The sequence below is a fragment of the Eptesicus fuscus genome, chromosome 9 (genome assembly GCF_027574615.1).
Source record: "Eptesicus fuscus isolate TK198812 chromosome 9, DD_ASM_mEF_20220401, whole genome shotgun sequence".
Lineage (NCBI taxonomy): Eukaryota > Metazoa > Chordata > Mammalia > Chiroptera > Vespertilionidae > Eptesicus > Eptesicus fuscus.
The window spans coordinates 32,830,143-32,847,986 of record NC_072481.1 but is presented as its reverse complement, the minus strand read 5'-3'; the positions used below and the strand labels follow the sequence as shown (position 1 = coordinate 32,847,986).

The 17,844-nt window shown below is 41.4% G+C and overlaps 1 protein-coding gene across 1 annotated transcript in view; it reads left to right on the top strand.

Annotated features, from left to right (window-relative positions):
- The window catches only part of ZYG11B (zyg-11 family member B, cell cycle regulator), a 69,622-nt gene that overhangs the window by 21,808 nt on the left and 29,970 nt on the right, over positions 1–17,844 (top strand). The window contains exons 2-3 of the mRNA XM_054720547.1: positions 1,166–1,331; positions 14,566–15,320. Coding sequence (XP_054576522.1) covers positions 1,166–1,331; positions 14,566–15,320 — 921 coding nt within the window. The remainder of the gene's footprint in view (positions 1–1,165; positions 1,332–14,565; positions 15,321–17,844) is intronic.

Sequence of the window (17,844 nt, the reverse complement as noted above, 5' to 3'; positions counted from 1 at the left end):
TGTGTCCATGGAGGCTAGGTTTTAGACCTCAAGCATCAGTCTAACAATCTCAGATTATTTTTTTCTTCAGGCCCATGGGAGGCCATTGAAGGTTTGAGCAGAGGAGGGGTCCTGGTAATAATTTAGGAAGATTAATCTTCTTTGCTTCTGAAGGTCGTTCCTGACCATCCTTGACTTTTGGGGCTCCCTGCTTTGTGCTTACACATTACCCAATATGCCCTCTATTACAGTATTTAATAGACTTTATTTAAATAATAGGCTTTATTCTCTTCTCCTACTTCTTGAGAACATGGTCACATGTTGTATTGCCTAACAAAGTATCTAGCATATGGTGCACTTGTTATTGGTGGAGAGAGTTCCCCATCCCCACCAGTTGCTCTTGGGAGTGGGCTTCTTGCAATATCAAGAGAAAAGGAATTTTCTGAGACTCACATGGGAGGATGGAATATTGTAGAAAGTTTTATTTCTGTGGAATCAAACCCCTGAGTTTCCAAGGTCCCATTTCCCTTCTTCCCCCCAAGGAAGAAGTATAGCCATAGCTTCAGCAAAGCTAGTGTCCAGAATTTTCACTCTATATTGGAGCAGTGTCCAGACCAGCATCAAGCTAGCTTAGATTGTGTTCCCTGCTGCAGTCTATTAGTCCTTTGTGTGTGGGTCCACAGGCCACATGGTTATGGAGGAAACATGGGCAGGAGCAAAGCCAAAGGAACCAGAGAGCCAAGAGAGCCCCAACCCAAAAGCTCCAAGAGCCAAGAGAGAGAAATTCCTTTGTTTGGGGGATTTTATATCGCCAAATAATCACAGGCTTGCATTGGCTCCATCCCTTTTAGCCAATGATTTCTGTTCTCAAGTTTGACTGACAGCAAGTACCTTCTCAACTTCACTGTACTTGAGTCCATCCTCCCCTTTGTCCAGTCCCTTCCCCCAGCAATCTGCAGGCTTCCTGATGAAGATGCCCAAATGACATGCCTATAATGTCCGGCTTCTCCCTTGGCTTCTTTCCTATTATTAATAAATAGCTAGTTACAACAAATAAATAGTTACAACAGTATCACACTGAGTAAAAATACTTGTTGAATGTGGAAATGAATGTTTTGTTCTCTACTTCTCTGGAAACTAACTTGTTGGCTTTTGTGTTTCCTTTATGTTTCTTCTGGGCTCCAAGGAGGAGGCATCTCCCTATTCCTTACTTGATATCTGCTTGAATTTCCTGACTACACATCTTGAGAAGTTCTGTTCAGCAAGACAAGATGGAACATTGTGTTTGCAAGAACCTGGAGTATTCCCACAGGAAGTGGCTGATCGACTGCTTCAGACCATGGCCTTTCATGGTAAAAAAATAATATAATCAGAGAAAACAAAAATTTGTGCTGTTAATTTTCACTGGATTTTGAAGTACTACTGTGGTCATTTAATTATTTTCTTAGAAATAACAGCAAAGGCCAGATGAGCCTGATTCCAGGAAAATAATTTTGTTTATTTTTGCTTGCCCTGCCACTTTTTTGTAATTTGGAATAAGCATTTTTCTTTTTTAATCTGGGAAAATCCTCCCCCCCCCCCTTCTTCTTCTCCTCCTCCTCCTTTCTTTCTTTCTTTCTTTTTTTTTTTTCTTTGAGAAGCCATATTCAAAGCAAAAATAACTTCTCTAGCTTCCAAAATATCCAATTAGAAGTCTGCTGATATAAAAAATGTACCTTACATCTTTTTTTGGCAGTGGGAGAATCAATAAAAAATATACCTTACATCTTTATTTGGCAGTGGGAGGATCAATAAATACTATTATAGAAAAACTGTTTCTGCTTTTAACATTTGAAATGGGAAATCATAGCTAATGGGAAATCACAGTACTTCTGTCTTAAAAAACAAATTCTAAAAATAAATTGTTAAGTTTCATCTGTGAGATTCTGGTTATGTATATTTCTTACTTCTGTTTAAGGTTTAAGTCGAAGAGATATAATACCTTAAGGTCCTGGCCAGGTAGCTCAGTTAGTTTGAGTGTCTTCCTGATATGCCAAGGTTGTAGATTCAATCCCTGGTCAGAGCACATACCAGAAGCAACTAATGAATGCATAAATAAGTGGAACAGCAAATCAGTTTTCTTTTTCTCTTTCTTCCTCTCTGTCTTAAACTCGATAAATACATTTTTTAAAAGAAAGAGGTAAAATACATTTCTATATAGGATTTATAAAATCTTACAGTAGGAAATATAATTTGTCTACAATTATAAAGTACTGTAGAATGAAAATATGACGATAATATCATTTTTTGATTGCTACATGCCAGTTACTTTATATGTTTTCCTTAAATTTTCTCAAAACACAATATAAGGAAGCTATTATTGTCCCATTTATATACAAAGTAGAGGCCTGGTGCATGAAATTCGTGCACGTGGGAGGGGGGGTCCCCTCAGCCCAGCCTGCACTCTCTCCAATCCAGGACCCTTCAGGGGATGTCCGACTGCCAGTTTAGGCCCGATCCCAGGGCCTAATTGTCTCTCACAATCCGGGACTGCTGGCTCCTAACTGCCTCTGCCTGCTGGCCTGATCACCCCCAATTGCCCCTCCTGCTGACCTGGTCACCCCTCACTGCCTCCCATGCCTGCCTGGTTGCCCCCACTTTCCCCCTGCCAGCCTTGTTGCCCCCAATTGCCCCACCCCTGCCAGCCTAGTCACCCCTAACTGCCTCCTGCCAGCCTGGTCGCCCCCACTTCCCCCTGCCAGCCTGGTCGCCCCCAACAGCCCCCTGCCTCCATTGGCCTAGTCGCTCCCAACTGCTCCCCCTGCGGGCCTGGTCACCCCCAACAGCCTGGTTGCCCCCAACAGCCCCCTGCCCCCGTTGGCCTAGTCGCTCCCAACTGCTCCCCCTGCCGGCCTGGTTGCCCCCAACTGCCCCCCCCGCCAGCCTGGTTGCCCCCAACTGCCCCCACCCCTGCCAGCCTGGTCGCCCCTAACTGCCTCCTGCCAGCCTGGTTGCCCCCAACAGCCCCCTGCCCCCATCAGCCTAGTCGCTCCCAACGGCTCCCCCTGCCGGCCTGGTCGCCCCCAACTGCCCCCCCCCCCCGCCAGCCTGGTTGCCCCCAACTGTCCCCACCCCTGCCAGCCTGGTCGCCCCTAACTGCCTCCTGCCAGCCTGGTCGCCCCCAACAGCCCCCTGCCCCTATCGGCCTAGTCGCTCCCAACTGCTCCCCCTGCCGGCCTGGTTGCCCCCAACTGCCCCTCCCCTGCCAGCCTGATCACCCCATGCAACCTGCTGTTCAGTCATTTGGTTATCCCTCACTACCCCCCCTGCCAGCCTGGTCGCCCCATGCAGCCTGCTGTTCAGTCATTTTGTCATCCCTCCCTAACCCCCCAGCCGGCCTGGTCACCCATGCAGCCTTCTGGTCAGTTGTTTGGTCGTCCCTCACTAACCCCCCTGCTGGCCTTGTCGCCCCATGCAGCCTGTGTTTGGTTTTCTGTCTGGTTGTTTTGGTTGTGATGGCCCCTGGATTTTTATATATTAGGATAATGAAACTGAGGTTCAGATAAGTAACTTGTTAAGGGTTACACTGCTAATAAATGGTAGAATCCTGGTTCAAATGCAAATATGACTGATTCCAAGTCTATGCTCTTTTCCTGTGCCACACAACCTTTTCTACACTTACATTATAGGTATCTCTGCTCCTCGATGGCAAATAACTGTATATACATTTAAACATAAATATTTAAAGCATAAATGTAGATAAAGTATGCCAAGGAAGGGTAAGATAAATAAACCTGTAAATAAGTCACTTTGGAATAATTTAGTAAAAAAGAAGACTTCTGTACTCCTTCATTTTCACTAAATTGCTCAAGTCTGTAGTCTCTTTCAATTCTTTCAGCCTGTCAAGGGAACTAAGGTAAATTTCAATAGGTACTATATGTGTTAGAGTTCAAGATCCCTTACAAAGCTGCACAACAATTTAAGAGATTATGGCAGTGCTAACATTTCTTTCTAGTCTCAATTTAATGATTATGCTTAGCATATTAAATTTAATACATTAAATACACTGAGTGGCCAGATTATTATGATCTCTGAACGCATAATAATCTGGCCACTCGTGTGTGTGTGTGTGTGTGTGTGTGTGTGTGTATTAGAGGCCCGGTGCATGAATTCGTGCATGGGTGGGGTCCAGCCAGCCTGGCCAGGGGGAGGGAACATGGGCGGTTGGCTGGCCTGCCTGCTGGTCAAACTGGTCAAGGGGACAATTTGCATGTTAGCTTTTTATTATATAGGATATACACTGAGTGGCCAGATTATTATCTGTTCAGAGATCATAATAATCTGGCCACTCTGTGTATAATGAGCATATTCCACTTAAATATATATTTAAATATATGTACAACTAGTCTTATAAATCAAAAGAATAAATGTTAAAGTTTTAACTTTGCCAGATTCCTAATGATGGCAGTTAATAGTATTGACTGAATGCTTATTATCTGTCTATATATGTAAAAGGCTAATATGTTAAGTGTCCTTCCAGGTAATGATGTTACATAGCAACGCCCGGTTTCCTCTCCCTAGCGACAACTAGCCTCCTTACAGTTTCTTCAGCCCAGGAACACAACTTGCTTTATAGCCAGGTGGAAACATTTCACACTGTAACCAAATGTCTGTGAAGTGTTTTCCCATGCCTCATCTCATTTGATCCTCACAGAAGTCCTGGAGTAGGTAGATAGGAGACTTGGTGAAATCGTATTTTCTTTTCATTAGCCAGAAAACAGAGATTTAGAAAGCTTAGAAACTTGACCCAACTGAAAAGAAGTAAGAGATGGTGGACCTTGAAAATGACTTCAGATTTTTTCACTGTGCAGAATATAGTCAAACACTGCTATAGTTAAATATTTTACCCTTTGTTCTCCCTGCATCATCTACAATAATAATCTGCTTCATGTTGATATTTACTGCTGTGTTGCTGACAATTACCTGAAAGAGAAGTTGGGGTGCTTCACTGGGCTGGAAAAAGTTTAGCGAAATCAGAAAGCAACTCTAATTAAGCAACTTTATTCTATATCTATAAAAGGCTAAGTTGACTTGCACATGTGCAATACATATAAAGCTCTCTCTGTCGCCAATTGCACAGGTGTGTTTCCATCTATAATTGTTGATCACGAATTTGGGTGACACAGAGAAAGGGCGAATAGCGATATTAAAATATTTCTTCTAATTAATTTCCTTTCAATGTGCACAAATTTGTGCACTGAGCCACTAGTTGTATAATAAAGCACTGTGGCAAATGCTTTAAATCAAGCGTGTCAAACACACAGGCAGCATGCAGCCCACAATGAATATTTTTGGGGCCCAGCCAATATAACAGTATGTAAGAAACGTTTTAATAAAAATTTCTTACTTTTTTCCCCACAATAGCCTGTTATATATAACTAGAGGCCCAGTGCACGAAATTCATGCATGGGAGGGGTATCCCTCAGCCTAGCCTGCACCCTCTCCAATCTGGGATCCCTCTCATAATCCAGGACTGCTGGCTCCCAACTGCTCACCTGCCTGCCTTCCTGATTGCCCCTAACCACTTCTGCCTGCCAGCCTAATCACCCCCTAACCACTGCCCTGCCAGCCTGATTGATGTCTAACTGCTCCCCTGCCAGCCTGTTTGCCCCCAACTTCCCTCCTCTGCCGGCCTGGTCACACCTAACTGCCCTCCCCTGCAGGCTTGATTGCCCCCAATTGCTCTCCCTTGCAGGCCTGGTCCCTCCCAACTGCCCTCCCCTGCTGGCCATCTTGTGGTGGCCATCATGTGTCCACATGGGGGCAGGATCTTTGACCACATGGGGGCAGCTATCTTGATCTTGTGTGTTGGAGTAATGGTCAATCTGCATATTACTCTTTTATTAGATAGGATAGAGGCCTGGTGCACAGGTGGGGGCCAGCTGGTTTGCCCTGAAGGGTGTCCTGGATCAGGGTGGGGGTTACCTTGGGGCGTGGGGTGGCCTGGGTGAGGGGCCTGTGGTGGTTTGCAGGCCAGCCACGCCCCCCAGCAACCCAAGCAGAGGCCCTGGTATCTGGGATATATTTATCTTCTACAATTGAAACTTTGTAGCCTGGAGCAAAGCCAAGCCTTCTGCTTGCTCCGTGGCGGCAGCCATTTCTGTTGGGGTTTATTCACCTTCTATAGTTGAAACTTTGTAGCCTTGAGTGGAGGCCTGGGCCGGCCAGGGTGTGTGGAAAGCTTGGCTTCCTCCATTGCCGGGGAAACCCAAGCCTCCCTCCTACTCTCTGTGGTGGCAGCCATCTTGGTTGGGGTTAATTTGCATACTCGCTCTGATTGGCTGGTGGGTGTGGTTGGTGGGCACGGTTGGTGGGTGTAGTGGAGTGATGGTTAATTTGCATGTTACTCTTTTATTAGGTAGGATTATTAATAATGAACTACAACATTTTCTAATGACTGATTACTATAATAGTGTTGCATTCATTTCCCTTAAGCGCCTTACACACAGGTGCACCATTTCTCTCCACTAATACTAGCAGCAAATATTTTAGCTGATTGCCACATCATTAGTCTTGTACTGACTTGTTTGGTGTGCACAACAGGAAATATTTCACTTTTGGAGAACAAGAAAAATAGATTTATTTGCATTACGCTTATTAATTTGTGCAGTTATTCAGTGTCTGGTAAGTTAATGTTCAAGAAAAAGTATTAATTTTTATTAAAATGTTTTATTATGTTAATGATTACTCATTTATTTCAGCCCTCTGTATTCAGCATGTCTCTATCAAAATAAAGCTACGTTCCTATGAAAATTGAAGCTTTTGTTTTTGCAGCCCACATAAAGTTAAACCTTGTTTATTTGGCTCTTGTTAGCCTTTGAGTTTGACATGTTTGCTTTAAATAGATAAAATAATGGAAGTAGTTTTTAAGTCACTCTAACTAGATAATTACCCTCTGGAGTAGTGTCTTGTAGAGGCTATATGCTTGACTAAAATGTGTTTTCTACTTCCTCAAGCTGCCTTCTGATGAGAAAACTGAGGGTTAGAGAAGTAACCTGCTGCCCCCATTTGTGTTACCCCAATGTGATTACCTGCATTATTCACCAAAAAGTATTACTCGATTATTTAATCTCTTTGTAAAAATCATATCCACCTTCAAATAATCAAGAGTGGATACTACTACTAATATGCAAAAGAACATATTGCCAATTCTTGTCACAATTTTAGAAAGTTGCTTCATAAATTTTTCTGTGTGTTTAAAAATTTTCATAATAAAATATTTTGGGAAAAACATTCCATGAATGCTTTCAAATTGGTAATATCAGCCTGGCTGGTGTGATCATGGCTCAGTGGTTGAGTGTTGACCCATGAACCAAGAGGTTGCCAGTTCGATTCCCTGTCAGGGCATATGCCCAAGTTGTGAGCTAATCCCCAATGGGAGGCATGCCAATCAATGTTACTATCTCTCTATCCCTCTTTCCTTCCTCTCTAAAAGAATCAATAAAATTGATAATATATTTTTCTAATAGCATACTGATTTTTAAAAATACTTTATTTACATTAAAATTTTTTATTTATTTATCAAATTCAAAGGATTAATGAGATTGTTAATAGTCTTTATTAAACCTGATGCTCCCCTGGCCAGGGGTGTTCAGTGGTTAGAGCGTCACCCTATACATCGAAGAGTTATGGGTTTGATTCCCAGTCAGGGCTCATACAGGTTGCGAGTTTGATCCCCAGTCAGGGTGACTGTGAGGCAACTGATCGATGTTTCTCTCTCCCATCAATGTTTCTCTCCCATCCTCTCCTTCTAGAATCAATGAAAAACATATCCTCAGGTGAGGATTTAAAATAATAATAAACCTGAAGCTGAAGTTTTACTTACAGAGATCTATAATTCTCTTACCATAATTTCTGCTCATTCTGTGTCTCAGTGCTCAAAATTTTCAAGGAAATGTGCACTTATGAGCTACGAATCAGAATAAGAATTTTGCCATCTAATGTTAATGTGTCTGTGTTACACTGCCTACCAAACCTAAATTGATACACCTTGACATGTTCAGGTATGGGATTAAATTGAAACGTTTTGAAACATGAATTACATCCTTGAAAGCCAAATAGACTTTCTAAATGATTGAGGGTGTATAGTCCCAGACCAATGCCCCATTTATCTGGAAGTCATATTGCTGGTCACCTCAGCCATCTATAGACTAAAGCAGAAAGAAATAAAAAATGCTTTGGGGCAAATTAATTGCATTAATGCTTCTGTACTTTATTTGTCGAAAGAACTCATTGAGGTACCCTCATTTAGAACATATTGATTCTTCGACCCTGGCAAATTAAGAATTTGCCCTGGGCCCTGACCGGTTTGGCTCAGTGGATAGAGCATCGGCCTGCAGACTGAAGGGTCCCAGGTTCGATTCCCGTCAAGGGCATGTACCTTGGTTGCGGGCAGTAGGAGGTGTGCAGGAGGCAGCTGATCAATGTTTCTCTCCCATTGATGTTTCTAACTCTCTATCCCTCTCCCTTCCTTTCTGTAAAAAATCAATAAAATATATTAAAAAAAAAAAAAAGAATTTGCCCTGGATGGCACGGCTCAGTGGTCAGAGTGTCGGCTGCTCACTAAGGGTCTCAGGTTTGATTCCCGGTAAAGGGCATGTACCTGAGTTGCAGGTTCCATCCCCGGCCCGAGTAGGGGAACCTGTGGGAGGCAACCAATTGATGTGTCTCTTACATACTAATAGATGTTTCTCTCTCTCTCTCCTCTGTCTCTCTCCCACTCCTTCCCTCCTTTCCACTCTCTCTGGAAAGCAGTACTATATAATAAAAGCCTAATATGCAAATCAACCAAATGGTGGAATGACTGGTCTCTATGATGTGCACTGACCACCAGGGGGCAGACACTCAATACAGGAGCTGCCCCCAGCCCACAGGCCCCAGGCCAGCCAAGGCGGGTGCCAGTGGGAGCCCCTGGTCATCCCACCTGTTGCCCCACAGATCTGCTCTGATTGCTGGCCAGGCCTAGGGACCCTACCGGTGCACAAATTTCATTCACTGGGCCTCTAGTAAATAATATCGTGTGAGGATTAACAAAGCAAAACCTAAAAAGAATTTATAATCTGGCCCTGACTGGTTTGGCTCGGTGGATAGAGCATCAGCCAGCAGACTGAAGGGTCCCAGGTTTGATTCCAGTCAAGGTCATGTACCTTGGTTGCAGGCACATCCCCAGTAGGGGGTGTGCAGGAGGCAGCTGATGGATGTTTCTCTCTCATCGATGTTTCTAACTCTCTATCCCTCTCCCTTCCTCTCTGTAAAAAAAATCAATAAAATATATTTTAAAAAATTGATAATCTGAAGGGGCAGGCTGTCAACTACAACCCAAGCAGATCGAATGACAGCAAAGGAAGATTTAGCTCAAATACGTTGTAGCAAGTACAATTATTGATCATGGAAAAAGACAGACGATTCTTCAGTATGTTTATTTTTGAAAGAAGGAAAAGATCTAGAAAGATTTCTTTCAAATATAATTAACGACATTTGTATAGTGCAGTGGTCGGCAAACTCATTAGTCAACAGAGCCAAATATCAACAGTATGATTGAAATTACTTTTGAGAGCCAAATTTTTTAAACTTAAACTTCTTCTAACGCCACTTCTTCAAAATAGACTTGCCCAGGCTGTGGTATTTTGTGGAAGAGCCACACTCAAGGGGCCAAAGAGCTGCATGTGGCTCGCGAGCCACAGTTTGCCAACCACGGGTGTAGTGCAAAGTGCTTTGTATGTATATTGTCTTATTTCATCTTTACAGCAAACCCTGTGAAGGAGATATAACTTCACATTTTACAGATAAGGAAAATTGGACTTGTGGAGTAATTTGTCTGGTGTCAAATAGCAAATAAATATTGGAATCAGGACTCAAACACAGGACTGGTTTCTAAACCTCAGTCTCTCTTTTTTCCTTCTTTAATATTTCTTTGCTCTTTTAATTCCATTACTCTCAATTATAGACCCTTAAACTTAGTAATTAGAAAAATTCACTTAATGTACACTGACCCAAATAGGCCAGGAGTAACCCATTTCACTAAATGTATGTATACAATATCAAAAGGCACTGTGATAGTCACTAAGATTAAAATCAGTCTAAATTAACTCAGGAGGTTAATTTCTTCTGTAAAACATTTAAAATATATGAAAATTTAATTTGTGGCATAAACTAGGTAAATATTAATCTTAACTAAGTGTCTATTCCCATTTTGTTTTTTACAAGCATCCTTAATAGAAATCTTTAACGAATTGTGGAAGGAGTTACTAATGAGTGCAGAAGAGGCTCAATAGAAATAAAATGTATAAGAAGGACGTGCCAGAGGAGAAAATTATTGAGCACCTGTTGCATGCCAGGCACTATGTCAGGTGTTGAGCATACAATATTAAACACAAATGTTGCTCACATGGGGTATATAGTCCAGTTGGAGACATACTAGTAATTAAGAAGCAAACAAACATATAGGATTACAACTTGTGATAGATTCTCTGAGGGAAAAAAGAACATGGTTTTTAGGAAAAATTTTAAAAAAGGAAGGTATCTACTTTAGCTTGGATGATGAATGAAAGCTTCTCCAAGGAGGTGATAATTAGGCTGAGATCTGAATGATGAGGAGGCCGTTCAATAATATAAAGCTAAAGCTCCTCAGCACTGCCTGGGAATTCTTGAGTATTTCTCTGATCATTATTAGTGCTCCTAATAATTGTTCCAGATGTTTTTTGCTCTTCTCAGACTTTCTGTCACTTATTCTTAGCAAGAAATTTGAAACCATCAGATGGATTTCCCTTAATTCCATGTCAACACTTTTTAATTTTCTGCAGTGATCTCTTTAAAATTGAACTTTGCATTTTTAAGACAATTGTTGAGTCACCTGAAGTTGTAATAAATAATATAGATGATATCCTCTTTTTCCAGTGGTAGTGAAACCATAGTACAAAATCACAACCAGGATATTGACATTGATATGGTCAAAATTTCCATCTCCACAAGGATTCCTCATGTTGCCCTGTTTTTGTTTTTTTTTAATGTATATTTTTATTGATTTCAGAGAAGAAGGGAGAGGGGGAGAGAGAGAGAAACATCAATGATGAGAGAGAATCATTGATTGGCTGCCTCCTGCACGTCCCCTATTGGGAATCTAGCCCGAAACCCCGGCATGTGCCCTTGACGGAATCGAACCTGGGACCTCTCAGTCCGCAGACCAATGCTCTATCCACTGAGCCAAACCAGCAAGGGCCATATTACCCTTTTATAGCCACAATCACTTCTCTCCTTCTCCTTACCCCTCCGTAAACTCTGGCAACCATTTCTGTTCACCGTTTCTGTAATTTCGTCATTTTAAGAATGTTATATATGTGGAATTATTCAGTATATAACCTTTTGGGATTTGCTTTTGTTACTCAGCATAATTTATTCTGGAGACTCCTCCAGATTGTTGTGTATATCAATCATTCCTTTTTAGTAGGTGTACCGGTTAATAATGGTGGATTTTGTAATCAAAGAAAACACGATAATTTCAAGAGAAACATCAAAAGTGCTTTATTCAAAGTAATGTCCATCACTAGCTACATATTTCCCCCATCTTTCAGGTAATTTGTGGATACCATCCCAATAGAACTTTCCTTGTTTTGAGCCAAACCATTCAGAGACCCAACTTTCCACTTCTTCGTACGTTTTGAAGTGCTGCTCAGAAAGTGCGTGTGCCATCGATCTGAACAAGTGGTAATGTGAAGGAGCAAGGTCTAGTGAATACGGTGGGTGGGTTAATACTTCCCAGGCAAGATCTTTTAACGTGTCTTTAACTGGTTTTAACGTGTGTAATGGTGCGTCATCATGAAGCAAAATTACTTTGCTGTGTCTTCTGGCCCATTCTGGTAGTTTTACGATCAAAGCGTGGTTCAAATTGATTATTTGTTGTCGGTAGTGATCAGTATTAACGGCTTCACCTGGTTTTAGAAGCTTATAATACACCATACCTTCCTGATCCCACCAAACGCAGAGCATTGTCTTCTTTCCGAAATGATTTGGCCTTGCAGTCCATGTTGATGGTTGACCTGGATCAACCCATGATTCTGTGCTTTTGGGATTCTCAAAATACACTTTTCACCGCCCAGTCACAATTCAATGCAAAAAAGACATTCTTTTGTGCTGTTGAAGCAACATTTTACTGATGACTTTTTGGTTTTCCATTTGTCTTTTGTTCAGTTGATGTGGCACCCATTTTCCTTCCTTTAAAATCTTTTATTTGCTGAGCAACATTTAATCTTTCTGCAAGTTGATTTTGAGTTTGACACGCATCTTCATCCAATAATGCTTGTAATTGTTGGTCTTCAGACTTTTTCAGTTGACCTGGATGTTGTCTTTCACATCGAAATCACTTTTAAAGCGTTTAAACCAGCGTTCACAAGTATCTTGAGATGGAACATGTTCACCATAAGCTTCCCGAAGTATTCAGCAGAACTTTTCTTCAAAATAAAGTAATAAATTAAAACTTCCCCCAAATGCGCTTTTTTTGGCCCAAAATTCGACAGTTTTAAGCGTAAAAATATCTATGGTGTTAACACTTCAGAAAATTTGACATATGAAGTTTTGAAGCTTGTTGTCAACACAACAAAATAGCATAATATCAAATCACATATATATCAACATATGTGTAACTCCATCTATTGAAAACCAATCCGCATTATTAACTGGTACACCTAGTATTTCTGAGTAGTAGTCCATGTTATGAAGTACATCTGTTTGTATAACCATTCATCCACTGGGATAAATACCCAGGAGTGCTCTTGCTGGGTTGTTTGATAGTCGCATGTTTAGGTTTTAAGAAAAATGCCAAACTGTTTTTAAGTATGGTAGTACCATTTTACACTCCTGCCAGCAAAATAGGACAGATTCAGTTTCTCCACATACTTGCCAGCCTTTGGTGTTGTTATAATTTTTTATTTGGGCATTCTCATAGCTATTATTTCTTTTAGTACTTTTCCAACCCTGCCCTCTTTCTCCTGTCTTGGGACTTCAATGACAAATAGCTCTGATCATTTTTTTTTTTCATTTTTTTTTTTCTGTTTACATTTTAGTGATTTTTATTGTTTCATCTTTTAGTTTACTGATTCTTTCCTCTGTTCCTTCCATTCTAGTTGAACCCAACTATTATTGTATTTTTCAGTTCTAAAATTACCATTTGGTTTTTCTTAAGGTCTTTTATTTTTTGCTGAGGCTTTCCATTTTTTATTTGTTTCAAGCATGTTTGTAATTGCCCACTTAAGCACTTTTTATTGTGGCTCCTTTAAAATATTTGTCAATTTTAACATTTTTGTTATCACATATTGAATTTATAGATTTTTTTTTTTTTTCAGTTTGAAACCTTACTGGTTCTTGGTATAATGAGTTATTATTATTTTTATCTCTTAGGGTCTTCAAGAGGTTACTATGTTCACTGTATTTGAGTTCATCTGACAGGGAGGGTCTATAACCTCTAGATCCTCTTAATAATATTTTAGATTTTATTAGCTAGTAGTTTAATAATGAACTATAGACATATGTGCTAACTATATTTGTATGTAGATATGTGTTTAATAATGTGTTATAGTGACTTAAAGGGATAAGCTTTAAATGCATTACTAACAAATTTACCCCCAGATATAGGAGCATCACACAAAGTTTAGACCTCACTCATGGTTCATAAATGCTGCAAATTCATGAAGGGTTCTGCTCCATGGTCACCCTAGGACGTAGGCTGATAGAAGCTCCACTCTCATAAAGGTTAACTGTCTAGAATTTGAAGGCTCCTCATTTGTCATAGCAGGAAAAGATTGAGTGAAAAATTATGCACTGCGTCTCAGGTGCTTCAGGTTACAGCAGATTTGGCAGATCTAGGGAAATAACCCCATCTAACTCCAAGGGTGTTCTGGGGAATGTAATTGTCCATGAGTTCAGGAAGATGAGGAGAACCAGATGTTAGTTTCAGTAACGTCTACCACAGTCCTGAGTCTGCCACTTGCTAGTTCTGGGAAAGTCACTTTTCTAAGCCTCTGTTTACTCATCTATAAATTGTAGATAATATTTTTACCTAGGCCAATTGTTTTGTATATATGCTAGAGGCCTGGTGCATGAAAATTCGTGCACTGGGAGTGTGCCTCAGCCCAGCCTGCCCCCTCTTACAGTCCAGGAGCCCTCAGGGGATGTCCTACTGACAACTGCAGTCTGGCCTCCCTCTGCGGGAGGCAACCAGGCTGATCAGGAGAAGGCGCCGCCCCCATCACCCCGCTGCTGCTGCCACTGCCTAAGCCCATGGCTGCCGTGAGCCCACGACTGCTGGGAGCACCGGGCCTCACAGCCACTGGGGCTCAAGGCTGCCTGAGCCCTGGGCCTCACAGCTGCTGTGGCTTTGTCCGGATGGACTTCCAGATGGACATCCAGAAGATGTCCACCCTAATTAACATATTCCCTTTTATTAGTATAGATTAAATGAAACATTGTCACATGGGAGTGCTTTGGAAATGTAAAGTATGCTGGAAATTTTAGCTTTTCTTTGAAGTTGAAGTACTGCCTTTTTTTTTTTTTCAGGTCTCCTGAATGATGGAACTGTAGGTATTTTTAGGGGCAACCAGATGCGCTTAAAGAGAGCTTGCATTCGCAAAGCCAAGATCTCTGCTGTTGCTTTTCGCAAAGCCTTCTGCCATCACAAGTTAGTGGAACTTGATGCGACAGGTGTGAATGCTGACATCACGATTACAGACATCATCAGCGGGCTTGGCAGTAATAAATGGATCCAGCAAAATCTCCAGTGCCTGGTGCTGAATTCATTAACTCTGTCCCTTGAAGATCCTTATGAGCGGTGCTTCAACCAGCTTTCTGGCCTTCGAGCATTAAGCATCACCAACGTTCTCTTTTACAATGAAGACCTGGCTGAAGTTGCCTCATTGCCAAGATTAGAGAGCCTGGATATTTCTAACACCTCAATCACAGACATCACGGCTCTGCTGGCCTGCAAAGACCGACTCAAGTCTCTAACCATGCATCACTTAAAATGTTTAAAAATGACAACTACTCAGATACTGGATGTTGTTCGAGAACTAAAATACCTGAATCATCTTGATATATCAGATGATAAACAATTTACATCAGACATAGCCCTTCGATTATTAGAACAAAAAGATATCCTACCCAACCTGGTCTCCTTGGACGTTTCTGGGAGAAAGCATGTGACAGATAAAGCTGTTGAAGCCTTTATACAACAACGGCCCAGTATGCAGTTCGTAGGTTTGCTGGCCACTGATGCTGGTTACTCTGAATTCCTCACAGGCGAAGGGCATTTGAAGGTTAGAAAATGAATTATTTGTCAGGCTGTCTAATGTCTTAGTTACATAAGACCCATTAAGATGAATGTCTAATAATATCTGGACCTTGCTTTAGAGTCAGAGTCCTAACAAAAATCCCAGCTTGCTTACTTATTATCCAGAGCAAGCTATGATGTAATTTTTTGAGTCTACATTTCTTTATTTATAAAATGGATATCATTCCTACCTTGCAGAATTCTTTTGAAGATTAGTAATTACATATGTAAAGTGAAAGTCATGTAGTAGGCCCTAGAAAGCCTAGAGATTTAGAAAAATCTCTAAAAATCTACTGCAGAAATGGTAAAATTTTGCTTTTCTTAGGTTTCTTATACCTAGTGGTTTAAATTCAGTTTAGCAAGCATCTATTGAGCTTAATACAGTTTGGCATTCAAAGATGAAAAAGATACAGGATCTGCCTCCCAGGAGCTTAGTCTGATAGGAATGGTGATGGTATGGTCACAAAAAAACAAGAAGTATTAAGCCAAGGATAGCTATAGTTGCTATAAGAGAGTAGGAGAAATTTCTTCTAGCTGGAGAATTTGGGGCTTGATGGAGAAAATGGTATCTGAGTCAGACCTTGAAGAAAAGAACGTGACAAATTTAAGGAAAACTAATATTTTTCTAATATACATTGTATCCTCTAGATTCTTTATATTGATAGGTATTAACCCCATATTATAGATGTCAAACATAGACTCATACATTTTCTGATTTACTGTTCATTAGAACCAACATTTGGATCTACATGTCTAGTTCTAGAGCCACATTTCCCTCCCTCCCCCCTTATTACCTTTACCACTTAAGCAAAAGCATTCTTTGATCTGACCTGGTGCAGTGTCAGGGATGGCCTAGAAGGGAATATTATGGCTACAATGGCAACGTATCTTTTTTGAGCAACCATCATAGATTTCAATAAAGGAAAAGGAAAGGTTATTTATAAATTTAGACTTTAAAAAAATAGAATGTAGAAAATGATTTTGAGTTAATCTTTTTTATTCATTCAATAAATATTTATCAGGTATCTCTGTACACTAGATACTGTGCTGAACATGGGTTTTTGATTGTGAGGCCAGACAAATATGACCTTGCCCTCATGGAGCTTGTAACTAGTGAGAGAGTCAGACAACCAAATATTATATGCTATGTGGCTATGTTTGCAAATATATATGGTCACAAAAAAACAAGAATACACACAAACACACACACACACACACACATGCTTTAAACTGTATAGTGCTAAGAATCTAGAAGATACACAATACTATATATGAGAATGTTTAACATAGAGATTTGACTTAGTTTAAGTCTTCTCTGAGGAATTGATAAATGAGTGATGATCTTAAGGGTGAATAGCTTGGGAGAGAACATATCTCTTGGCAGAGAGAATCTATACTAATAATAGCCTAGGGCCATCAGGACCTAAATGACCAGACAGACTAATGGTCACCAGGAAGTGCATGGAGCACCTCTTGGTCCCTCCCCCGTGGCCCACAGGCTCCTATCACAGCAAGGCTGGCAGCAGGCGGGTGGGCGGGGTGGTGGTGGGTGAGCGGGGCAAGGCGGGTGCAGTGAGGTCATTAGCCTCTGGCCGGGGCCGGTCTGGAGGCCTAATGACCTAGCTGCAGCTGCATATCAGGCCTAGAGAGAGAGGCAGGGCCTGATTAGCAGCCTTCGCAGCTGCCGGCAAGGCCCAGAGAGAGAGTGAGAGAGAGGCAGGGCCTGATCCACAGCTGCCATGGAGGCTGCGGATCAGGCCCGAAGATAGGCCAGGAGAGAAAGGCAGCTGTCAGTGGGGCCGTTCTGGATTTTCCAGAAGAGCCAATGGCTGCCTAGGAGGTGGAGCTTTTTTTTTTTTTTAAAAAATATATTTTATTGATTTTTTACAGAGAGGAAGGGAGAGAGATAGAGAGTTAGAAATATCGATGAGAGAGAAACATCGATCAGCTGTCTCCTGCACACCCACCACTGGGGATGTGCCCGCAACCAAGGCACATGCCCTTGACCGGAATCAAACCTGGGACCCTTGAGTCTGCAGGCCGACGCTCTATCCACTGAGCCAAACCCGCTTCGGCAGGAGGTGGAGCTTTTTATGCTGACTGGTATAGAAACCGACCAATCAGAACCTAATCTGGGTGAACTGCGAAGGCAGATCCTAAGGTGGGGGCTGAGAAGGGGTTTTAAGAGCAACAGTTTTTGGTATAAGGTATAAGAGCAACAGTTTTTGGTATAAGAAAGTGGTTCAATTTTTTAATAACCGGTTTGGCAGTATAGTGCATATGGCTGGTTATCAGTCCAGATATAGGGATTATGTATTTTTGTCTGCAAAGAGCATCTCCTCCTGCTGAAAAAGGCTTCCCTCCCCCATTTAAGCAATCCTATCCTATGTAATCTATACCAGTGGTCAGCAAACTCATTAGTCAACAGAGCCAAATATCAACAGTACAACGATTGAAATTTCTTTTAAGAGCCCAATTTTTTAAACTTAAACTTCTTCTAACACCACTTC